This window comes from Leptonychotes weddellii, chromosome 12 (genome assembly GCF_054177405.1).
Source record: "Leptonychotes weddellii isolate Sample4059 chromosome 12, ASM5417740v2, whole genome shotgun sequence".
NCBI lineage: Eukaryota > Metazoa > Chordata > Mammalia > Carnivora > Phocidae > Leptonychotes > Leptonychotes weddellii.
The window spans coordinates 12,007,876-12,033,682 of NC_138380.1; the positions used below are offsets into that span (position 1 = coordinate 12,007,876).

Below are 25,807 nucleotides of genomic sequence, written 5' to 3' on the forward strand. Positions count from 1 at the left end.
GAAGCAACTTCTTTCTAGAAACATCGCCAAAGGCAAGGGAAGCAAGGGCAAAAATGAACTATTGGGACTTCATCAAGATAAAAAGCTTTTGCAAAGCAAAGGAAACAGTCAATAAAACCAAAAGACAACCGACAGAATGGGAGAAGATATTTGCAAATGACATATCAGATAAAGGGCTAGTATCCAAAATCTATAAAGAACTCATCAAACTCAACACCCAAAGAACAAAGAATCCAATCAAGAAATGGGCAGAAGACATGAACAGACATTTCTCCTCTCAGTGTTTTACTGCCATTCTTTCCCTGTTTCTTTGGTTTTCAGTCTTTGTCTTTCTGATTCTCAGTCTCTACTTTTCTGTCTTACCCTCATTCTCCAGTTCATTTTCTTTGACCTGCTAACACTAAGTCTCTTTTTCTCCCTGGTATAGGGCAGGGAAGCTCTGAACACTATATATATTCATTAATTTTTTTGTAAAAGAAGAAAAAGCATTCCCTGGGAGCCAGCGACTAATATTACCTGGCATCTGTGGGGCAAACATTTTTGCTTTTGTTGCTTTGTAAAAATCCCTCAATGTCCTAATAACAAAGGACATTTCTCACCTCTAAAACAAAAACAGGGGCGCCTGGGTGGCTCAGTCGTTAAGCGTCTGCCTTTGGCTCAGGTCATGATCCCAGGGTTCTGGGATCGAGCCCCGCATCGGGCTCCCTGCTCTGCGGGAAGCCTGCTTCTCCCTCTTCCACTCCCCCTGCTTGTGTTCCCTCTCTCGCTGTCTCTCTCTCTGTCAAATAAATAAATAAATAAAATCTTTAAAAAAATAAAACAAAAACCAACCCAAACCCCAGATGACCAAAAAGAGAAGACCAAGAAGAGAAGCGAACCACCTTCATCAAGGACACAATAGACCCAAGTTCCCCTGGGACAACTTTCCATTGAAACGTGAGTCATCTGGGGAAGGGAAAAGAGAATGGAGCTGGTGATTGAGCCCTAGATGGGGCGACAGGAGCTCTGGGTCCTGCTCCTGCCTCTGCCACCACCCAGCCAGGTGACCAAAGCTAGGGGAGCCACAAAACTCCTAGGCCACAGTGTCATTGTTTCTAGCCCCAACTTCCTCCTGATCCATCCCCTTTCATCCCCTTTGATACCGTGTTCAGATTTAGGAGCTTCTCCACGCCAGGGGCTTTCTGGCTTCATGGTGTGTCTCTCCCACCCTCCTTTTTCTCTTTGAATTTCCTCACTAGACTAGGGCCTCTAAAAGCACTGTCATTTGCAGGCTGGGTTCCCAGTACTGACTGGGTCACGAGGGGAGAATTGCTGAGGCCAGGAGAAGGATGTGGAAGGCTGGGTCAGCCAGTGCAGGCGTCATTCCCAACAGGGTCCTGGGAGAAGGGGCTCAGCATTTCCTGAAGGGAAATGGCTCCCATAAATAGACAGAGGGATGGGAAAAGGACTCGTCCATCCCTTCCCTCCTGTCAGCTCTTCCTTCTGGTGTCCAGACTATGCAAAACTCTTAGAAATATTTTTCATTCAAACGTGTTCCTGCCAGTGTGTGTGTGTGGGAGAGATGTGGTATCTGCTTTCTTGTATGTATATTGTAGATCTAAAATAAGAACTGAAGAAGGCATGCATGCCTTTTATTTGTTCATTTACCCACAGTAACCTCTCATTAGTCCATTCCAATATAAAGCTAGAGTTTTTTCAGTGAGGTTTTTATTGGGAAGGAAGGATTCAGAATGTTCACCTTCTGATACCATGTCTTATTTCAGGGTTCATCCAAGGGTTCAGCAGCTCTCCTGTAGTAATGCTTATAATATGCTCTTAAAGTCCTTGCAAAGGTTAGGTCTCATGATAGCTTTACTAAGAAGTTTCTAGCACCTCCAGTGTCATGAAGAGCCTCAGGGAGGGAAAAGGACTTCTTGAGAGCTGCTCTTCTGCCCCTCAATCGTGTCACGGGAATGATCACTTCGCACCCAACCTCCTGTGCCAGGCTGGAGGCAAACCCAAGGGCGGGGGAGGTTAGTTTCCTTAGTAGCTGAAGCTAGCTTAGCTTCATGGATATCGATGCAGGTTCATGTTTAAAACTCACACATACAGGGGCGCCTGGGTGGCTCAGTGGGTTAAGCGTCTGCCTAGGGCTCAGGTCCTGATGCCAGGGTCCTGGGGTGGAGCCCCAGGTCAGGCTCTCTACTCAGCTAGGAATCTGCTTTTCACTCTCTCTCTGTGCCCTCTCTCTCTCTAAAAAATAAATAAAATCTGCGGCTCCTGGGTGGCTCAGTCGTTAAGCATCTGCCTTCAGCTCAGGTCAGGGTCCCAGGGTCCGGGGATCGAGCCCCGCATCGGGCTCCCTGCTCAGCGGGGAGCCTGCTTCTCCCTCTCCCACTCCTCCTGCTTGTGTTTCCTCCCTCGCCGTGTCTCGGTCAAATAAATAAATGAAATCTTAAATAAATAAATAAATATCTTCCCCCCAAAAATCTCACACATACAGTAGTTTTACTTTTTCGCTTTGGGAAAGTCGTTGAACATAGCAGATGAACACAGATTTAACACGGCACTAGGCGTTGCGGGGGGGGATTCTTTTGGTTGCCTAAACAAAGGTATGAAGATGTCTCGTGGAACCCACGGGCAGGGCTGCTGCCTAGCCTCAAAAGGGGACTGGATCCAGGGGCTGCTAAGCCATCTGCGCACTGGCATCAGTCTCCCCAACGGCGCAGGCCTCCCGGCTCCTTACTCCACAAGCTGGGAAATGGCTCCCTCGCAGGCTCCGGATCCCATGTTCCAGCCACGCAGATCGGCGCAACTCCCAAGGAGTGGAATCTGATTGGCCCGACTTGAGTCAGGCCTCCTCTAGAGCCAATCAGCTGTGGGTGTGGGTGGGATCATCATTCAAACATGGCTGCCGGCGACCCTGGAACCCTTCGGATGAGGGATAGGACAGTTCGTAGAAAAGGGGACCTGCTTGTGAGGTAGGCAAGCTCCTCATAGCGCCTGCCATATCTACTACCCGTGTTATGTTTCTGTGACCGTTTTGTGTTCATTTGTTTTACCAATGTATTCATAAGTATCCTAGTTTCTTGGATTCGTTCGCTAAGTACTTCGTCAGAGATACTGCTTGTGAAGGAAGTAATGGCATTCTGGAGCAAGGGCTTTGGGACCAGGCATGTCTCTTTTAAAATCTCAGTGATGCTCTTATGACTTCCTATTATGTGCTTGGTACATGGTGCTGGATGCTTGGATTGATCCTTCTTTCCTTCCTCTGCCCACCCCCTTCCTTTCTTTTTTTGGTAATAGCTTTATTAAGGAATAATTTACTTACCATAAACATCCATCTACTGGGGACGCCTGGGTGGCTCAGTCGGTTAAGCGTCTGCCTTCGGCTCAGGTCACGATCCCCAGGATCCTGGGATCGAGTTCCGCATCGGGCTCCCTGCTCCACGGGGAGCCTGCTTCTCCCTCTGCCTCTCTCTCTCTCATGAATAAAAAAAAAAAAAATTCATCTACTGAAAGCATACAATTTGATGGCTTTTAGTATATTCACAGAGTTGTGCAACCACCACCACAGTGGTTTAGAACATTTTCATCACAGGGAAGAAGAAACCCATTCCTACCCCTTAGCCGTCACCCCCTAACTCCCTCTCCTTTCCCCTCAGCCCTAAGTGACCACTTATCTACTTTATGTCTCTATAGCTTTTCCTGTTCTGGACATTTCAGATAAATGGACTCAAACGATGTATGGGCTTTTGTGACTGGCTTCTGTTCATTTAGCGTAATGTTTTCAAGGTTCACGTTGTAACATGTATCAGTACTTCGTTGCTTTTGTGACTGAAGAATTTTCCATGGTATGGGTATACCAGATTTAGTTATCTGTTCATCAGTTGATGGCATTTGGATTATTTCCACTTTATGGCCATTATGAATAATGCTGGTATTAATATTAGTGTAGAAGAACATATGTGGACATATGTTTTCATTTGTCTTGGGCGATGCATTACTTCTAGAATTATGTTTGTGAAGTGCTTAAATCAATGCCTGACAGATCACAGGATGTAACAGTGCTAATTTCTTTACCCTGACCTTCCCAAAGGTTATGAATGAAAGCCATTTCCTGCTTGCTGCCCTTAGAAGAAAGTCAGGCTCCCCTAAGGAGCCTGACCCCTGTGGGTCAGACTCTGAGGTTACTGTCCCCCCGGGTCTCGGCATCACCAATTAGCAGATTCTTGCATCAGGTTGTGAGAGGTGTCAATCCAGGCTGGTTCTAGTTGAAGGTGCTGAGAGAGCAGATAAGGAGGTTTGAGGGCCAAAATATAGAATTTGGAGTAGAGAGTTACAAATTCCCTGTTCTGTCTCTTTTATTTTTTTAAAGATTTTATTTATTTATTTTAGAGAGAGCGAGAAAGAGCAAGCATGGTGGGAAGGGCAGAGGGAGAAGAGAATCTCCAGCAGACTGCACGCTGAGCAAGGAGCCTGACATGGGGCTCAACACAGGGCTCGATCCCAGGACCCTAAGATCATGACCTGAGCTGAAACCAGGAGTCAGACACTTAACGGATTGTGCCACCCAGGGGCCCCCCTGTTCTGTCTCTTAAACAGTTGTGATTCTGGGCAAGTCTCTGAACCTTGATCTTCTCACCTTCAAAATAAGGATAACAGTAACACACCTGGAAATTTGTGGGAGGGAGGGCGGTTATATATGTTATAATGTGTGTATAGTATGGATATCAGGTGCTGCACAAATGTATTATAAGCTCTAGGGCTGCCCTAGAAAAAGAATCAGACTTTTTTTTTTTTTTAAAGATTTTATTTAGGGGCGCCTGGGTGGCTCAGTCGTTAAGCATCTGCTTTTGGCTCAGGTCATGATCCCAGGGTCCTGGGATCAAGCCCCTCATGGGGCTCCCTGCTCAGCGGGAAGCCTGCTTCTCCCTTTCCCACTCCCCCTGCTTGTGTTCCTGCTCTCGCTCTCTCTCTGTGTCAAATAAATAAATAAATAAAGTCTTTAAAAAAAAATTAAGATTTTATTTATTTGTCAGAGAGAGAGTGCGCAAGTGCACACAAGCAGGGGGAGTGGCAGGCAGAGGGAGAAGCAGGCTCCCCAGTGAGCAGGGAGCATGATGTGTGACTCGATCCCAGGCCCGAGATCATGACCTGAGCCAAAGGCAGACGCTTAACCAACTGAGCCACCCAGGCGCCCCAAGAATCAGACTTTTAAAAACTTCATTGAAATCATAGCAGGTTCTGAGGCAGTTGGAGCCCTTCGGGAGTTATGGCAGGCACTGGTCAGATCCTTCAGGGTCTCCTGTTAGCCCCTCAAGGCTGCAGTCCCCTTGTGAAACTAGTTCTTGCTTGCAGCTGGTTTTCTGGCTCTGAAAAAAATGCGGATTATCCTCAGTTCACCAGAACTGCAGGTACATCATTTTTTTTTTTTTTTAAGTAGGCTCCGTGCCCAATGTGGGGCTTGAACTCACTACCCTGAGACCAAGAGTCATATGCTCTACAGACTGAGTCAGCCAGGCGCCCCAGGCACATGAGAGTTGCAGTGTGATCTTACTTGAACATTTTTGGCCTATTTGGTTATTACAGCATCATTTATTAAAAAGTCCACTTTTGCCCTAGTGATTTAAGATGCTACCTTTATCATATATAAAGTTCTTTTCTGTTTTTTATTTGAGAGAGAGAGAGAGAGCACAAGCTGATGGAGGGGCAGAGGGAAAGAGAAATAGACTCACTGCTGAGTAGGGAGCCTGATGCAGGGCTCCATTCCAGGACCCTGAGATCAGGACCTGAGCCGAAGGCAGACGTTTAACCGACTGAGCCACCCAGGCGCCCCTATCATATAGAAAGTTCTATGTGTAGTTGGGTCTAGGCTTTCTATTTTGTTCCACCAGTCTATTGATCTATTCTTCTGGCAGTAGCACACTGTTTTAGTTATAGAGGCTTTATAGTATGTTTTAATATATAGTGGTGGCCCCCCAACCCCCACCCCTTTTGTATTTTTCAGTGTTTTCCTAGCTTGTCTTCCATGTCTGGTATTCTGGTTTTAAAGTTGTCAGTGTCCTCCTGGGAGGTCCTGGTGGGGGGTTAGGGTAGGTTGGGGGTGGAGTTGTCTTTTGGACCTGGCTGTGCTTGCTTACTTCAGTAAACTGGTTTTGTAAGATTGTTTTCTTTTGGATTCATGAGCACTCAAGACTTCTAGTGCCTGCCTAGAACTTATTTTCCCTAAGCCTCCAAAACAGCATTTTAAAGCAGTCTTCCATTGAGAGAATGTTAAAACTTGGTATATTTGTATAAAGGGTTTAGAAGAGTTTTCTGTAAAATTCTGGCAACTGTACTGCAAACTGAAATCATTTCCAAATAAAAAAATATGTAAGGTCGTTACGCTTACAGTAGTATCTTGGTAAAAGCTTTCAGAAAATCTACACAAATTGTGTTCACAGATTCTGCCTTTGTTCACTTGATTGACCCCTGAAAGGAATCCAGCCCTCAGTTCAGTGTAATCTCCTTATGGAATTGGTGCTGCTTTTCATTCTGTGGTTTGTGCTTCAACGTTTAGTTGTCCTGAGATCATGCAAACATCTATGCCTTCACCCTTATACCCCAAAGGAAATTCAGCCCATCCTTCGAGCCCAGATCTACAAAGGGATCTTGCTTTCACTGTTTTGCTTATCATATTGTGTTTTGCGTTGGAGGCACTCATGTGCATCTTTCCCCCCAGCTTTATTGAGATATAATTGACATATAACTTTGGATAAGTTTAAAGTATACAACACGATGATACGATTATATGATATATGTATACACTGTGAAGGTTAGTTAACACATCTATCACCTCACACAGTTAACGTGTGTGTGTATGTAGTGAGAACATTTAAGATCTACTCCCTTAGCAACTTCCAAGTGTATAATACAGTATTGTCTTGTGCATCGTCTTTCCTGTACAAGAATGAAAACTCTCAGAGGGCAAATCAGTGTCTTTATTTTATATTTCTCCCAGGCTTCACTCAGTTCCCTTTGCACAGTAGACACAACTGTTAGTTGGAAGAATGAATTATATGATTATTTTTCTGTTAGCCGTAGGTTTCCCTATAATCTCTCTTTGGACCCAATGAAACAGCTGTACTGGGAAGTGGGAGGCCAGAATACAGGTCCTGGTGGTCAAGTAAGGGGAAGGAGGTAATGAGAATACAGTGTCGCTTACGCTTCCATTTTGGAGATTGCTGTGCGGTAGCAAAGCGCGTGGTGGCCGGAGGGGTTCAGGTGAGCCAACGCCCTGCAGGCCTGGTTGTGGCTGCAAGGCAACAAAGGACCTGCTGGGGGCGCCACAGGGCAGACCGAGACACCCACAGAAATTTATTTTTTTAAATGAGTTTTATTGAGAGATACTTCACATACATTACAGTTCGCCCATTTAAAGGGTACAGTTTAATGGTTTTTAGCATGTTTACAGACTTGTGCAACCGTCACCACAATCAATTTTAGGACATTTTCATTGCCTCAGAAAGAAACCCCATACCCATTAGCAATCACTCCCATTTTTCTTGCCCTACCCACTGTCGGCCTAGGCAAGCACTAATCTCCTTTCTGTCCTTACAGAATTGTATTCTCCTTAAGCATAGTTGTTTTTTTTTTTTAAGATTTATTTTTATTTATTTTTATTCATTTGAGCATGAGAGCAGGGGCAGAGAGGCAGAGAGGCAGACTCCCTGCTGAGCTGGGAGACACATGAGGCGCCATCCCAGGATCCTGAGATCATGACCTGAGCAGAAACCGAGAGTCAGAGTCCTAACCCACTGAGCCACCAGGGCACCTCAACACAGTTTTTTTTTTAAAGTAATCTCTGCACCCAGTGTGGGGCTCAAACTCACCACCCCGAGATCAAGAGTGAGCCAGCCGGGAGCCCCTCTTTAAACATAATTTGATGTGCTCTATAATATTCCATCAAATAACTATATCATAGTTTATGTTACCATTATATTGTTTGACATTTAAGTTATTTTTAAGTTTGCAATATTATAAGTAATACCTATAAACATTTATGCATATGTTTTTCCATATTTAGGATTCTTTTTTTTCCTTAAAGATTTATTTATTTATTTATTTATTTATTTGAGAGAGAGTGAGAGCAAGAGAGATCACAGAGGGAGAGGGAGAGGGAGAAGCAGACTCCAGACTTCCATAGAAGTTAGAAATAAGAAGTGGTTTCTGGCTAGCCCAGAACAGAGAGAAAGAAAAGCAAGTTTAAATATTTGGGGTTGGGGCACCTGGGTGGCTCAGTTGGTTGAGCAGCTGCTTTCGGCTCCGGTCATGATCCCGGGGTCCTGGGATCGAGTTCCGCATCGGGCTCCTTGCTCAGAAGCAGGGAGCCTGCTTCTCCCCTGCCTGCGGTTCCCCCTGCTTGTGCTTGCTCTCTGTCTCCTGTTCGTGCTCACTCTGTGTCAAATAAATAAATAAATAAAATCTTTAAAAAATAAATATTTGGGGTTGAAAGAAGTTAGAACCTGAGTCCTCCCAGTTCGGTGACCTATGATAAACAAAAAAAAGAAAGTATACTTTTAATTTTTTAAAATGAGGATAATACCACTGCAATGCAGGTTTTGTTTGTTTGTTTGTTTGTTTTTAATTAGGCTCTACACCCAACGTGGGGCTTGAACTCACAAACCCCAGATCAGTAGTCACATGCTCCACCAACTGAGCCAGCCTGGAGCCCCTGTACTTTTTTACTTAAAATATATTTACCAGAATTCAGATTCTTAAGCCATATTTTGGCAGTGTGAGCATATTTCATAATTTCTTTTTTTTTAAGAGTTTATTTATTTATTTGAGAGAGAGAATGAGACAGAGAGAGAGAGAATGAGAGGGGGGAGGGTCAGAGGGAGAAGCAGACTCCCTGCCGAGCAGGGAGCCCGATGCGGGACTCGATCCCGGGACTCCAGGATCATGACCTGAGCCGAAGGCAGTCGCTTAACCAACTGAGCCACCCAGGCACCCAGCATGTTTCATAATTTCATAACTCATACTTTGATGATTTGTGGCAAATGCATAGTAACTTTTTCCAGAGAGGTGACAGCAGTAGTTCCAAGCATTCACTCGGGAGGGCTGACAGCACTAGAACCATATACACACCGGACCTTAGCGCTCGTATGGCCACCTAATTGTACTTTTTCTCTTTTTACCCTCTACAAAATGGACAACCTAAAGGCAACATATGGAAGTATTTCTGCATTGCAAGTGAGTGACGGAAAAAGCATGGTTTGCAAATATTGTCAAGCGAAAATGTGTTTCCATTCTACGAAGGTGGCCAAATACATCTCTGTACATAAGAATGTTCTGCAGGTGTGAAAACCGGGTTTATAAGTGAGAAGAATAAAAATCTTCAGCTGCCTCTGGCCTTAGGAGCATCACAAAGTGTGGTCTAGCCTGCTGCTAGGCTGCTCTAGCCACAGATTCCCAGTGGCTTCATTTGTCAGACAAACTGACAGGTGTAGGTCAGGAAAATACTGACCAACTTGTTAAAAGAAAATATTATTGTCCGGTAACTGAGTTTTCATACCCACAGAAAGTCTTAAAATTACTCAGATTATACTTTTTGTCCTAGGCCTCCTTTAGAATGAAAACGAGCCTTGGTATTGAAGTCTGTATAGGGACACAGTACTTGAAGCATTTACCCTTGGGCTCTAGGGACAGGAGCAACTCACTCTGTGTTGATACCTCCTCCATCAGATTTTAGAGGTGCTCTGAAATAGGAGCAGACACGCTGGAGTAAAAGACTGCCTTCCAAAGCAGAGGGCGTAGGAGAGTGTTTCTGTTGCCGACTTAGGACACAAGCGGCAGGAAGATAAATATGGATTATGGGCTCTTAGACTGTAGCATGAATTCCCTGGGGAGCTTAGAAATGCATATTCCTGGGGCCCTCTGGCGGTCTGATTCACTGGGTCTGTGGTGGGGCCAGGGCTCCTCCCTTTCAGCAGTCCTTCCTGCTTTTTTTCTTTTTTTTTTCCATGACGGCTTTATTAAGATGCAATTCACATACCATAAAATTCACCCTTTTTAAAGTGTACAATCACGTGGTCTTTAGCCTATTCATTGGTACAACCATCACCACTACCTAATTGAGAACATTTTCATCACTTCTCCCCCCACCCCCCCGCAAAAAAAACCCGTACCTGTTAGCAGTCACTCCCCACCTCCTCTTACCCAGCCCTGGCAACAACTAATCTGCTTTTTTCTTTTTAATTAACATATAAGGTATTATTAGTTTCAAAGATAGAGTTCAGTGATCATCATTTGCACATAACACTCAGTGCTCATCACATCACGTGCCCTCCTTAATGCCTATCACCCAGTTACCCCTTCCCCCCACCCAACTAATCTGCTTTCTGTCTCTATTGTGTTGCCTGTCCTGGACATTTCACGTAAATGGAATCATATAACATGGTTGGTCTTTTGTCACTGTTTGTTTTTTTTTTTTCATTTAGCATGGTGTTTCCAAGGTTCATCCACGTCATAGCGTGTACAGTCCTTCATTCCTTTTTATGGCCGAATAATATTCCATTGTAAAGCTAAACCACATGTTTATCCAGTCATCTGTTGACGGATATGGTAAATATAAGAAAATGGTGTGTGTTCGTTTGTTCATTAGACCCTTCTTGAACACTCTTATTTGAAGGGGGAATCTTCTGGGCTCAAGAGCAGAACTCCTAGAAATAGGAAGACTTTGACGGTTGTTAGCAGAAAAATCATCACCTTGGCACCGCCACTGTCTTTGCCCGGTGTGGTGCGCTGGGGACCTAGTTTCTGGTCCTGGTGCAGCCATGGTTTAAGCATTTGGCTCAAGAGGGCAGGCTGCGAGTCGCCAAAATGGCCCCCTGGGTTCTGAGGTGGCGCGTAGCCTTCGCCTTCTCTTGTTCCTCACCTGCTTCAGTCTTCTGTCCTCGTCCAAATGTGAAGAAATAGGTTTGCTTTGAAAATACTCCAAAATCAAAAAAATAAAGGTATTATGTAAAATACTAGAGCAATCCATTTAGTTGGTTTTTTTTTTTTTAAACTGTTTTGCTTGAAGAAGACGAGAATGAAGCCTCCAGAGGCTCGGAGGGAGCTTCACTGAGCAGCTCGACGCAGCCAGAGCCGCTTGGTTGTGACGGTGCCGTTTTTCTTCCTTCTCAGCATAGTTTCTGAAAACAAACACCTTCCACCTATGCTTGCCGTGAAGAATGCTCAGTTGAGAAAAATAACTATTTTTGTTCTGCAGTAATTGTGGTTCCTTCTCAATTTTGTGTTTGCTGTTTATAAACTGATAAAAATAACAGTTACTAGAATCATTAAAGCTGAACAACTTACAGCTTTATTTGCGACACAAGGAAAAACCATTTAAAATTGAATTGTATTAGTGTGCAGTCATTTGTGATGTAAATTGTATTTTTTCATTCAGTATATCAAGTATGACCATCTTATGAATCAAGTGAATATAATGTATATTTACCTATATTCCAGAATTAACATACTAACCTCAGAGCAGTAGAGGGCACTGGAAAATTATAGTTGTGTGTGTTTTATTCCTCACTCCATCTTCTTCCCCTGCCCAAATTTCTTATTTTTGTTTTCACTGAAGATGCATATATTTTTGAGATATAACTCACATAAAATGTACCAGTTTGAAGTGTACAATTTAGTGACTTGTAGTTATTCACTATATATTGATAGTTATAAAGACCACTATCTAATTCCAGAATATTTCTATCATTCCCAAAAGAAACCCTTACTTATTGGCAATCAATCCCAGTTCCCTTTCCCTCTATGGACTTGCCTGGACATTTCCTATAAATGGAATCATACAGTATGTGGCTTTTTGTGTCTAGCTTTTTCACTTACTGTGTTTTCAAAGATTCATCCATATTGTGGCATCTAACAGTACTTCACTTCTTTTTATGGCTAAATAGTATTCCATTGTGTATATATATATATATATATATATTGTTTATTAGTTGATTGACATTTCCAGATTTCACTTTTTATTTAAATCACTGTTTTTGTTTTAAGATTTGGGGAAAACCAGTCTCTCCACCCCTCACTCCCCATGGCTTATACATGCCCAGCTTGTTTTTCTAGTAATGTCTGAAACAGTAATATCTGAACTTCTTTTTATAGGTTGACTTTGATAGCAACATTTTTGTAGATCATGTATTACCTCCCTGCTGTACCATAAAAACCCCAGCAGAGGGGCGCCTGGGTGGCTCAGTCGTTAAGCGTCTGCCTTCGGCTCGGGTCATGATCCCAGGGTCCTGGGATCGAGCCCCGCATCAGGCTCCCTGCTCCGCGGGAAGCCTGCTTCTCCCTCTCCCACTCCCCCTTGTGTTCCCTCTCTCGCTGTGTCTCTCTCTGTCAAATAAATAAATAAAATCTTAAAAAAAAAAAAACCCAGCAGAGTTAATAGGAAGAATGTTATTAATGTTGGTGAGAGCTCAGTGGCACCCTATATAATTTGTAGTATGATAAATGGACAATTAATCAATGCTCAGAATAAAGCATGAACAAAGCTCTGTTACGAATGTGAACACTCTGAGAGGCCAGGCCACAGGTAGCTGTCTCACTGGGCTCCGGGCAGTGGAGACTACACCGGCCTCACCAGGCTGGTTCCCCAAATGGCAGCGGAGGGAACAGAGCAGGCAGGCAGGCATGGGCAGGATTCTGAAGGAGCTGCTTCCCCCTTCCTTTCCCTGGTGGCCGCATGCCCTCCCTCCTTCAGGCACCCTCAGGCTCTCCTGTAAGAACTGTGTTCAGGAGAAGATCTAATATGGTCACTTCCTCCTTCCTACTGGGTGGGGGGGACACTTTATATCTGTTTTAAAATCTTGATGCTCGGGGCACCTGGGTGGCTCAGTCATTAAGCGTCTGCCTTCGGCTCAGGTCATGGTCCCGGGGTCCTGGGATCGAGCCCCCGGTCGGACTCCCTGCTCGGCGGGAGGCCTGCTTCTCCCTCTCCCACTCCCCCTGCTTGTATTCCCTCTCTCGCTATGTCTCTGTCTGTCAAATAAATGAATAAAATCTTTAAAAAAAAAAAGAAATTAAAAAAAAAATCTTGATGCTCTCATGGGGAGATACTTGTTTTTTAATTAATGACTTCACCTTTTAGTACTCCAAGGCCCTTAAAAAAAGAAAAATGGTGTTTTCAGAGGTCAGGCTGGAACTTTAAGCCTTCGTGGGTAAACATAAAGGAATTATAAAATAACACAGGTTTTTAATCTGGTAATGTCAGGCTGAAGCAATTACATTTTCTGTGGGTCTTTGAGATGGACTAGAAGCATCTCACTAAAACGTATCTTCACGTACCCATCATCGAGCTTCAGAATTGCGTATGACATTTTAAATTGAATTAAAATTATTAGTACTAATTAAGCCCATCTGGTGAATGGGAAGTTCTATTTTTATGGAAAGCAGTTGAGTGGGAAAATGTGTATTTATTAGTCATGCCTTCATTATACCTCCTGGAAACCAGTCGGGATCACAAGGCCAAATTGCCCAGGAAGAAATAAAGAATGTCGGGTTGTGTAAAAATCACCCGAGACCTTTGATTGACCGTATTTAAGTGCAGCTTCAGGCCAGTGCCCAGACAGTGGGTTTTGGGACGTTGGAGTGGTGCCCCGGAGTCTACCTGCCCAACGAGGTCTGCCAGAGGACTCGAACAGATTCCCAGTGGACCACACTTGGGGAAATAGCTCCGTCTTATAATCCCAGATCTACAAAGTGATAGTGAAGTTATGGTAATATAAGTGACAGAGTACTTCCAATCAGCAAATTAGGCTGGGCTTGTCACCTAATTAATGATTTTTAAACATCACAGGTGAAAAGGGAAAAATGCCTTTGTGGAGGCAGCATTTTCTGTTCCTCCATGAATTCAGAAATGCTGGCGGGCTGATTGCTGAGTGGGGGGGCGTCCTTTGCTCCCTCAGTTCCAGCCCCTGAAGCCCACTTGAACTTGCTTTTCAGAATATGGCATCAGCTGTTTCTCTAGAGACCGTGGTTTTAGTCCTCGAAGTTATTAGTGCCCGATGGGAATCGAGTTCACTTCAGTACCATATTGTTTAAGTGCTTCTGTGACCTTCAACCTCAGACTCCATACACGGTTCTCTGTGCATGAGACACAACGGCTTTTGTTCCTTTTGAAAAAGCTCTGGCTTTCTGGGAAGTATAGGGAAATTGTTTTCTTTTGGGGAAAGCCAGATGCCAGGGCTGGTAGTGACCCAAGCACAGTCCTGGGTATTCTCCCTGAGGGCAGACGCGCATCTTACTCATCCTTGAGGCCGCGGCGCATCCTGCACAGAGCCTGGCACCTGCTCCTAGAGCCAGGGAAAGGGGTATGTCTGCTTGGAAGAAGAGGGTGGTGGAGAGAGTTGCTGCCCACGCAGAACAAGGCTGCATCCCTGCGGTTGGCTGTGTGGGTGCAGAGTGCAGGCATGAGGGAGGCAGCGGGGGGAGCGGCCCCTGTCCTTGACATCCAACGGGCCCTCTGCCAGATGCAGGACAGAAGGGCAGTATCTTTCAGTCCAGCCAAATGGAGAGGCTCCAGAAGCTTTTCTTTCTTTTTTTTTTTTATTGAAGTATAGTTGACCAGAAGCTTTGTGGAGCGTTATGAGAGAGGCGATGAGTTCCTTCCTGTTCTGAAAGGCCCTTCAGGGCTCTCTTCCATAACGGGAGGGGAGAGCCCTAGGCCTGACTTCTTTAAAGAGCTGGGCTTGCTTTCAGCACTGCCGTACCCCAAAAGGTAGGGTGCCACGTGACTGGGCAAGGGGCAGCTGAGCTCCGTGGGCAGTCCTAAGCTCTGCCCCCCTCCCCAAACTCACACCTTCTTGGACCAGCCTGTTCCCTTCCTGTCTTTTCAGCTCACCAGGCCCAACCCCCTTCTTTTTAATTTGTTCCCCAGAGCTCACTCTCCTTTTCTTTTCCTCTTCCTGCTTCTGGCCTCCCTCTCCTTATTCCCAGGAGTTATATGCATGTCTTGAAGTCCAGCCCTTTGATTTCTTGCAGGATGGGGATGCCTAGGCCAGGAATTTGGGCAGCCACCCTGTCACCTGGCAGGGAAACTCTCCTGGGAGAGGGGATGGAAATCTTGGAACTTGAGAGGGATTCCCTTGAGGGTCAGTGGAAAAGAAATGTGAACCTCCAGTATCTCAGTACTCCTTGAACCTCAAGTCAAAGAGTCACCTCATCCCCATCAGGAGGGACCAGCCATGCAGTGTTCATGCCTTACAGAAGACTTGCATCTCCCATCCTGTTGGCGTCCTCCATTCTCCGATGGGTCTCAGCTTCCTAGCCACGTCCACCTGAGCAATGTCCATTTGTCCTCACGTTGAAGACACAGAGTTCTGATGGGCCTTGCTATTGAAATGATGCATTTTAATCAGCTACTTCACTTCGTTTGAATGTCAGGCACTGGCGTGTCATAAAACCACCACTGCGCTGAGGCCGCTGCTTTGGCATCCACATGGTCCTTAATATTCGGCAGGTTTGAGGCGCGTGGGATTTCTGGGTTTGCCAGAGCCACCTACTTTTCCTTAGACCAGACAGATGACCTAGTGGCTACGTGTTTCCTTCCCTGGGTTTGCAGCCGCTGGGAGAGGTTCTTCGGGCAGGGCTCCAAGGCCAAGGACGGGGTGCGTCCATGCCTGCCCGAGGGCCAGCACAGGAGTACCTCTGTGCAGATGTTTCTGCTTTGGCAGGTGGTATATTTCTTGTTTCAAGTAAAGAAACGACTCATGTCTTCTTTGGGGACTATTAGCTCATCACAGGTTTTAGAGAGCCTGAAAAAGTGTCAGGTTGTGCTGGTATTTATATTTTGCTTACACACACGTGCGCATGCACAGACACACGTGAGATTGGCATGCGGTCTGAATGAGAAGAGGGTGGTTGGTATGGGGTCTGTATCCAGGAGGATCTCAGGATTCTGTGCCCTTGCCCCCTCTCCTGGGTCAGGGAGTCTGGAGGGTGTGTTGCAGTTAGACATCCCGCCCCCCCTCCCGCCCCACTCCCGGGTGGACTCTAACAGGGATAAATAGTTTGGGGTGTGGGCCCTAGATTTGCTGTCGTGACTCACTGAGTGTGCATCCCTGTTCCCCCAGGCGACTTGGAGCTCCTCTTGGTGCTGACATGATGACAGTGTGCAGGCCAGCCAAGGGCAGCCACATCCAGACTGAAAGCCTGAGCTACAAATTGGCTGACAAGTAAGAGCTTTTCTCCCCTGAGAGTGTAGACGTTAGCCTAGATTCTCCACTTCCTTCCTTTCTCTACTGCCTTTCCCTCCTCTCTATCCCCACTTCCTTGGACTAAGGACGGGTTCTTTTCTGAGTCCTTGCGATGAGCCTCCTGGAAATCATCCCCACGCGCTGCAGAACCTGAGACCACAGTGGTCAGTGGAAGATCTGACTAGTGTCCAGTTGTGGAGAGGACGGGCCCGTGGCAGCTTCAGGCCCTCTCCCCATTCCAGCCCGGGATTTGTTTTCCTAACTACTAGGATGCATGGGCTTTTTAATTATCCTCGAGCCTTACATCTTTACAGCTGCATCTGTCTGCAAAGTCAGCTTTGCCCATCCTGTCTCAGCAGTGCTGTTTTCTCTCCAGATGGAGCCCTTTCCTCTGACTCTCTGTCTCACACTCTACGGTGGGCTTGGTGACCACAGCTCTGCACCCCAGTCCCTGGCCCCTTCTGGGGCCATAGAGTCCTTCTGGAAACAGGACCTCAAAAAATTCTTGGGTGCAACAACCACATGGAGAGGACCCTCTGCCTCTGGCTTCATCATCCTTGCCTCTCGCTTGAACTTCATAAATCCATGCAGTCTTCCAGCAAGCCATCCTTCTTCTTTTTCAGTTTTCACATAGGCCTCCGTGATTGTGAGGTCACCCCAGATGTCTGGGATCTTAGACAATAACTATAATAATTGCAACACTCCTTGCCATTTAGTAATATCAAGAATTAGAATGTGTGCTGTACTCTGGGAATGTTAACATGTATTGACTCATCCACTCATTCATCTTACAAGTATTTTTTGACTATTTACTGCATACTAGGCACAGCAAACAAGATGAATTTGGCCTCTGCACCAGTCAAGTTCCAGTCTAGGGAAGGAAGAGAGAGTTATTTATTTATTTGGCACGGGGGCGTAGAGGGAGAGGGGGAGAGAGAGAATCTTAAGCAGGCTCCATGTTCAGTGTGGAGCCTGACACAGGGCTCCATCTCATGACCCTGAGATCATGACCTGAGCCAAAATCAAGAGTCAGATACTCACAAACAAACAAACAAAAAGAAAGAGTCAGATACTCAACCAACTGAGCTACCCAGGTGCCCCGAGAGTTCTTACTTTAAAATGAAAAAAATACAGCCAAGATTCAAACCGAGGTCCCTCTGACTTGAAAGCCATAATTATCTGTTGTCAATATTGTTAACAGTACATGGGTGGCTCAGTCGGTTAAGTGTCCGACCTGTGATTTTGGTCATGATCTCATGTCGTGGGATTGAGCCCTGCATGGGGCTCAGTGGGGAGTCTGTTGGACAGTCTCCCTCTCCCTCTACCCCTCCCCCCACTCATGCTGTGTTCTCTTTCTCTCTCTAAAATAAATAAATCCTTAAAAAGAAACCAGTATGTATGATATATATGATTATTGTTATATCATCCATTGTCATTAAGCAAGAACTAATGAATTGTGTTTTTATGTGTCTGTCCTGTCACCTTGCTTCTAGCACTGTGAGAGTGGGCTTTAACTTCTGCCTTTTGAACGCTCAGTAAAATATCAACAAACTGATTCTGCTTTTGCTTCTGACTAAAATCTGAATTCATGCTAATGTCCTCAGTGGTGACAGGACAATTAAAAAATGTGTTTCTCTTTTGTAAGCACTCTGTTATGCATGCTAATTGTTTATTTAAGTAAGGAATTCTGCTTTGATAGCTGTATTTAAAATATGAAAATGTGTTTGCCTATTCACAAGTTTCTAATTTATGCTGTGCAACCGCAAATAGCAACGCAATTTACGTGTTAACGTCCCAATGGAGGGAGAAGTCTTCGTGTAAACAATTATTAGTCTTTGGAGCAGAAAGCTAAATAGTAACAGGATGCATGAAATTGCTAATTATTCATTCCTCACTGTGAACCTTAACTGGAGTTTCAGAATTCCTATATAGTCAGATCTATATATTCAAAAAATATGCACCATGAAGTTGGTCAGTGCGTCCTTGCTAATCTTGGCACATCCAAGATCACTCCACTTAGTTATGACCTTTGCTGGTGGAAGAATGTTTTGCATTCAGAAACAGATACTCCCGTTCTCATTAGACTAGCTTAAAAATGTTTTCCTGGTTTTCTTTCAAAAGAGCTTTTAACATCTTCATGGCATTGACTAATCCCCTAAAATCACATTTGGAGGCATATCTCCCCACATGTTTGTTCTAGGCCAGAACTTTCAGCGATGATGGAAATATTCTTTTGCTCTGTCCAATGTGGATGTCACATGTGCGTAATGAGTACCATGTTCTACTACTCTGCCATTGTTCTAGGTGCTGGGGATTCAGCAGTAGCCCAGATAGGCCAAAATTCAAAGTAATCCAACAAAACGAAGCAATCCCTGTCCACATGAGAAACCAGTCTAGTCGGGCTCACATTCTAGAGGAGGTCCAATTCAAATGCAGCCAATAATTTTGGCTTTACCTACTCAAGTCAGGAGAGCTTATGAAGCCCAGAATTAGCAAACATTGTATGACTTATGGCATTGTTCTAATTTTTAAATAGTCATCACAAAGGCCCATCCGTTGATTACAGAAGCAGAGCAAATCTGGACTGTGTAAGCTTTTACCTCAGGAGATGTTCCCTATTTTCATCAGGGAAACAAGCTAACAATAATGATAATAACATTTATTGTACACTCACGACATGCTAGATGCTTAATATGGTCTGCCTCTTTCAGTGTTTTCAGCCACTCTGGTAGATATGTATTATTATTATTCCCATTTCACAGATGAGGACACTTAGGTTTAGAGAAGTGAAACAGTTTGTCCAAGGTCACACAGCTGGTCAGTGGTTGAATTAGGCTTTAAACTCAAGTCTACTGCATTCCAAAATCCAGTAGTTCCTTTCATTCCACAATACTGTCTTCCCAAGAAGAGCAAAGTGATTCCTTAAAATGGTGGTTTCAATGTTTGTGACGTACAACTAGCATATAGTATTTATATCTAAGTTCTAGCCAATCTCTATGACCAGCCGAGAACAATGACTAAGAATCCATCACCCAATGTTTGTCTTTCTTGTTCAGGGTCAAGGTGGAAGGTCCAAAGGCTGGGGAAGACCCTCGAAGGCTGCCATTTAAGTCCCCCATTCCTTTCCCAGAGACTGATCAGGATTCACCCCCCAGAAGAAGCTCATTGGAAAGTCTCAATAACCTGATGCTGGAGTCAAGAGTGGACTGTTTTCAGCAGAACATGTTCAGCTCAAATATGATCATCAGCGACCCAGCTTCAGATCTCAGCGCTAAAGAAGCCAGCAAGGCGGGCAAGAGGCAGCTCAGTGGCATTCAGAACCCCTGCCCTCCTGCCCGAGGCGGGGCCCTGCACAAGCCCCTCAGCATAAAGGACAAGATATCCGAATGGGAAGGGAAAAAGGAGTTGCCTACTCCTGCACCCGGCAGGAAAGCAGATGGGCAGGAGGACTACCTGATGTCCTGTGTGATGGGGAGGAGAAGCAGTGATGGTGTGAGAGCATGGGTCACGGAGGTTCAGGATGGAACCAGGCCCGAGACAGAGAGCAAAGAAAATGAGAGGAATAAAGGGGTCGTGAAAGTTGGGGTACAGGATGCAGAGCCAAGGCAAGACCTCAGCCAACCAGCCGGGCAGCTGGCACCCAGCTTGGGCAGAGCCCGAGAGCCCAGGCTGGGCAAGCAGCGCTTTCCAAACGATAGCCTCTCCGTGCTGAGGCAGGTCAAGAAACTGGAGCAGGCTCTGAAGGATGGGTCGGCGGGGTTGGATCCCCAGTTACCTGGGACTTGTTACTCCCCACACTGCCTGCCAGATAAGGCTGAGGATGGGCCTGCCCTTCCTGAGAACCGTGGGGGCGGGCGTGGCTCGGAATTCAGGTCCCACCACTGGGACCTGGAGGCCAGGGAGCCCACTCCTGAGGCCTCAGAGGAAAGGAAAGGCTCCTGCAGGAGGCCCTGTGACCAGATCCTGGAGGGTGTGGACAGGAGCTCGGAGGGCTCCCCTGCAAAACCCTTCATCAACCCCCTGCCCAAGCCCCGGAGAACGTTCAAACACGATGGAGAAGGGGACAAGGACGGGAACCCAGGCATCAGCTTCCAGAAGGATAAAAGGCACCTGCCTCCTCTGCCTTCTCTACCTCCCCCGCCCCTGCCCTCCTCCCCCCCGCCCTCCTCCGTGAACAGAAGACTATGGACCGGGAGGCCGAAACCCAGTGCTGACCACAGGTAGGTGACGGCTGACTCTCTGCTCCAGTGGTTTATGCGGCATCACAGCTGCTCTCAGGCGAATTACTGGTTTTATTAAACGGATGGATCTTGTAGTTGGTCGAGACCGTTCATGGCTTGAGACAGTGTATTGATGAAACCCGGAGACGTGATAAGCGATGCCTGTGTTTTGTGTTCTCTGTCCTCAAAATGGGTATTGGCTTTGAAAATGTACCTTTGGACATGATAAGTACTCGTATTTCTGCCACTAACCAAGACTTCAACGAAAACTCAGTTAACTCTGGCAATGGACTAATTCATGCTAATTGACACTCATCTGCCACTACCGTCCCCCACTAGTGCATGGTGCTTCCAATATCCCCTGGCTCCTTTCTTCATGTTTTTTCTTGGTATGAGCTCTAGAAACACAGGCCGGGTCTGCCTCGGCCCTGTCGCCGTCTATCTGTGAGACCTCGAACAAGTTGTTCGACCTCCCAAAGCCTCTGTTTCCTCGCTTATACGTAAAGAGGCACACCCTAAATATTTTCTAATGTCAAAATCGTACATTAGATAATAAAGCATGTGCACGCTTGAAGGTCAAATTTGCGTGTTGGAAACCATTTCTTTCCTGCTTTGAGAACTAATTTCTGGCCCATTTCTGGGATGTGCTAATTGGTTTGATCCCCACTAATCTGGAAACCAGCCACAGAGCAAAACTCAAAACCGTTGTCTCTGCTCTGGTCACCCATTCTGCACCTTCTGTTTTCCCCTTGACTCCCTGCAGTTGGGCTTTTGCCGCTTATCCTGAAACTGCTCTTGACACAGGCCACCTGTGACCCCCCATCTCACTAAATCCAGTTGCCAGTTCTCTGTTCTTTTCTTTTTTTTTTTTTTTAAAGATTTTATTTATTTATTCATAAGAGACCGAAAGAGAGAGAGGCAGAGGGAGAAACAGGCTCCCCGCTGAGTGGAAAGCCCGATGTGGGACTCGATGCCAGGACCCTGGGATCATGACCTGAGCCGAAGGCAGACGCTTAACCATCTGAGCCACCCAGGCACCCTCTCTGTTCTTTTCTTTTCTTTTTTTTTTTTTTTAAAGATTTTATTTATTTTATTTGAGAGAGAGAGAATGAGAGACAGAGAGCATGAGAGGGAGGAGGGTCAGAGGGAGAAGCAGACTCCCCGCCGAGCAGGGAGCCCGATGCGGGACTCGATCCCGGGACTCCAGGATCATGACCTGAGCTGAAGGCAGTCGCTTAACCAACTGAGCCACCCAGGCGCCCTCTGTTCTTTTCTTACATGACATCTCTTGGCGTTGGAGGAACAACTTCACTCCCTCCCTGGAAACACTGCGTTCACTGGGCTTCTAGATCACCTACTTTCCTGGGGGTCCTGCTTTCACACACTGCTCCTTCTCAGTTCCATTCCCCTCTCCCTCCGAGTGTCAGAATAACACCCCCAACACACCATCCTGGGTCAGAGCAGACACTTCTCTCTTCCATCTGCCTCACTCCCTAAAAGAGCTCATTCAGTCCCATGGCTTTAAATGTCAGTTTCATGCTTATGACCCCCACATGTATCCCTACAGCCCTGGCTCTCTCTTCCAGCGAAGGTTTGCAGAGTCATCCCCTGCATGGGTCTCCATTTGGTTATCTAATAGTTTGGACTGAACGTGTCCAAACCTAAATTCCCAATCCAGCCACTGCTAAGCATCTCCTCCCCAGATGATGGCCATCTTATTAAATGGCATCACCCTTTGTTGCACTTAGGCCAAAACCTAGGAGTTTTGTGATTCCTCTCTTTTTCACACAACCCTAATCTAATTTATCAGCAAGCTGTTCGGTTCTAGTTTTAAACATTATCTTGAATCTGACTACCTCTGCTCTACTCTGCCAGCAGCTTAGTTGTCTCGTATCCACCTCCCACCCCAAGGTACTCCTCCGTAGCAGCCAGAGCAGTTTTCTAGAAATACATTCGATCATGTCACTCTCCTACTCAACACGATCTGTCAGGTAGGGTTGTTTCGGCTGCAAAAAACATAATTTCTTATGTTGTCTTCCAAGGGAGAAAGTTTGCATATTCCAGATAGGTAGGTAGGTAGGTAGATAGGTAGGTAGAAATTATGTCCTTTAAAAAAAAGAAATCATGCTATATATACTGTTTTTTACTTAGGATATCATGGAGATCTTTCAGTGTTACCACTTTTTTTTCACCTTCCTTTTTTATTTTATTTTATTTTATTTTTTAAGATTTTATTTATTTGACAGAGAGAGAGCACAAGCAGGGGGAGCAGCAGAGGGAGAGGGAGAAGCAGACTCCCCACCAAGCAAGGAGCCTGATGTGGGGATCATGACCCCAGCCGAAGACAGACGCTTAACCGACTGAGCCACGCAGGCACCCCTTATGATTTAAAAAAATTTTTTTCGGGGCACCTGGGTGGCTCAGTCGTTAAGTGTCTGCCTTCAGCTCAGGTCATGATCCCAGGGTCCTGGGATCGAGCCCCGCATCGGGCTCCCTGCTCAACCAGGAGCCTGCTTCTCCCTCTCCCACTCTCCCTGCTTGTATTCCCTCTCTAGCTGTCTCTCTGTGTGTGTCAAATAAATAAATAAAATCTTTAAAAAAAAAATAAAACTAAAATAAAATAATAAATTTTTTTTTCTTTTTTAGAAAGAGAGAGAGAGCGCTTGAGTGGGTAACAGGGAGGGAGAGGGGCAGAGGGAGAGGGAGAATCCTAAGCAGGCTCCAAGCCCAGTACAGAGCCTGACACAGGGCTCCGTCTCATGACCCTGAAATCAACTGAAACCGAGTCGGATGCTCAATTGACTATGCCACCCAGGCACCTATACATATTTTTTTACTAGGAGTTTTAAAAATTAAGATTGAATGTTGGATTTTGTCAAGTTACTTTTCAGTAGCTTTATATGATCATATGGTTCCTGTCCTTTGACCTATGAATAGTGACTTTATATCCTAATATTAACCCATTCTTACATTTTGGGAATGAACTCCCATTTGGTCCTGGTTTGTTCCTCTCTTAATATACTGCAGAATTTGGGCGCCTGGGTGGCTCAGTCGGTTAAGCGTCTGCCTTCGGCTCAGGTCATGATCCCAGGGTCCTGGGATCGAGTCCCGCATCGGGCTCCCTGCTCAGCCGGGAGCCTGCTTCTCCCTCTCCCACTCCCCCTGCTTGTGTTCCCTCTCTCGCTGTCTCTCTCTGTCAAATAAATAAATAAAATCTTAAAAAAAAAAAAAGAAATGGTTTCTCCTTAAAAAAAAAAAATATATACTGCGGAATTCTGTTTGCTAATATTTTATTTAAGATTTTTGTGTCAGTATTCCATAAATGGGACTGGTGTTTACTTGACTTTTATTGTACTGTCTTTACCAGGCTTGGGTATCAGTGGTATGTAGGATCTATCGAAGAACTTAGAGGCTTCCTTGTTTATGTTCTGAGAAAGCTTGTATCCATCTCCAGTTCTAAATCCTTTCCCAAACTGGTGCCAAAGCCCACGTGCCTAAGTACTGGAGTGACCTTTCTGCTCATGACCCCAGTGTGTCTTGACAGTAGCTCTTCCGTGCCCTTTCTGGGCTGTTCCTCCAGGAAGGCCCCCTCTCTCAGGGGCAGGTTGCTTCTAAGAAATCAGAGTCTTTCCCCTGTGTCATCACTGGGCAGACAGATCAACCTGGTGAACAGTTATTCCCATTATCTTTTCTCTCGTAGCTACCATCTGCTCTTTGCAGTCTTCCAGCATTCTCTTTAAAACCAGCTAAAGTTACTTAGTTTCAGTTCAAAGATGAAATTTTTCTTGGCCAATTTGAATATGGTTGCATCAGCTGTGTTTTAAGCATTTTGGCTTTGGATTTTTCCTTTTGTTTAAAATAGTACAATGGGGGTGATTAGGGCACAATGTTCATTTTCTGCTTTAAAAAAATAAAGTGTACTTTTTTATTGTGGTCCTATCTCTTAACAAAAAGAAGAGGCTCAACTCAGAATTTGGCAGACTTACTGCCCTCTCTGAGGCAGGAGAGCCAAGCCAAGGTTGAAGAAAGAAATGATTAAGGATTTTGAGGTTGGGAGGGTTTAGAATTACATGGCCAGGCTGCACACTTCAGAGAATGTATTGGGCTTATTTTCATAGGCTGATGAGTCCAGTTCTGAGGGAGCCAAACCAGTGGACTCGGATTCTCAGTTTGAGAAAATGTCTTCTTTCTTTTCATTCTCTTCCCTTTTTTCTCCTTTCTGTGTTCTCTCCCCTTCCTCCTTTCATCCCTTTCTCCTTTCTTCATTTCTCTAAAGCCCCAGGAAATTAAATGCAAGGACTTGTGCCTTCGATCCTAAAATGGGAAATGAGAAACCCTTAAATGTCAGGAAATTCCAAAGATAAGGTCCCTACAGCAGCACTCACTTGGTTGTGTATGTTCTGTGGCATGTGCTGAATAACTCTTGCAGGAATGCCTTAAAGCCAACATTTAACAAGGAAAGTTACTATTTTGTAAGTGTAAGCAGCATCCTGAATTCACATGTATCTATATGCCCCAAATGTTTGAACTGGAATGCAGATTTTTTTTTTATTATGTTATGTTAATCACCATACTGGAATGCAGATTTTTAATTTTAGTTTAATTTGATCCTATGATGGAGTTTTTAGATCTTTATGAAACCAAATAACGATGTTGACCAAAATTTCAGCTTTTCAACTAATTATTTTGGCATTGTATAGCTTTAGCATAGGACTTGGAGAACTTTTGGAGGATGTGAAACCTTGGTCATTATATGGCTGCCAAATCACATGCCTGCTGTTACTGATTCAATAATTTCCATCTTCTGCAGGACTGACTGGGATCCCCAGAGTCGTCTGGCTGGACAGCATCCCTCAGCTCTTACCCAGTTAGTGGCTAAGTTAACTTACCAGCCACACTGTGGTCTGTCCCTGTCATTATGAGTCTGTCCCAGTCAACATGACATCCATGAGGCAACTCTAACGGCCGTGTCTAAAGACTAAGTGTGGAGGGGCGCCGGGGGGGCTCAGTCGGTTACGCGTCTGCTTTCAGCTCAGGTCATGATCCCAGAGTTCTGGGATCGAGCCCCACGTGGGGCTCCCTGCTCAGCTGGGAGCCTGCTGCTCCCTCTCCCTCTGTCACTCCCACTGCTTGTGCTCTCTCTCTGTCAAATAAATAAATAAAATCTAGAAACAAAACAAAACAAAACAAAACACTGAGTGTTTAGGGGCACCTGGGTGGCTCAGTCGGTTAATTGTCTCACTCTTGGTTTTGGCTCAGGTCATGATCTCAGGGTCATGGGATCGAGCCTTGTATTGGGCTCCATGCTCAGCAGGGAGTATCCTGAGATTCTCTCTCTCCCTCTCCCTCTGCCCCTCCCCCCAC

The 25,807-nt window shown here is 45.4% G+C and overlaps 1 protein-coding gene across 4 annotated transcripts in view; it reads left to right on the top strand.

The window, feature by feature from the left end:
- DENND2A (DENN domain containing 2A) overlaps window positions 1-25,807 on the top strand; it is a 79,701-nt gene that overhangs the window by 12,565 nt on the left and 41,329 nt on the right. For all 4 annotated transcript variants that reach the window (XM_081799988.1, XM_081799985.1, XM_081799986.1 and 1 more), the window contains exons 2-3: window positions 16,101-16,202; window positions 19,280-20,443. In XM_081799988.1, the coding sequence (XP_081656114.1) occupies window positions 16,129-16,202; window positions 19,280-20,443 (1,238 nt within the window). In that variant the 5' untranslated portion in view covers window positions 16,101-16,128. The remainder of the gene's footprint in view (window positions 1-16,100; window positions 16,203-19,279; window positions 20,444-25,807) is intronic.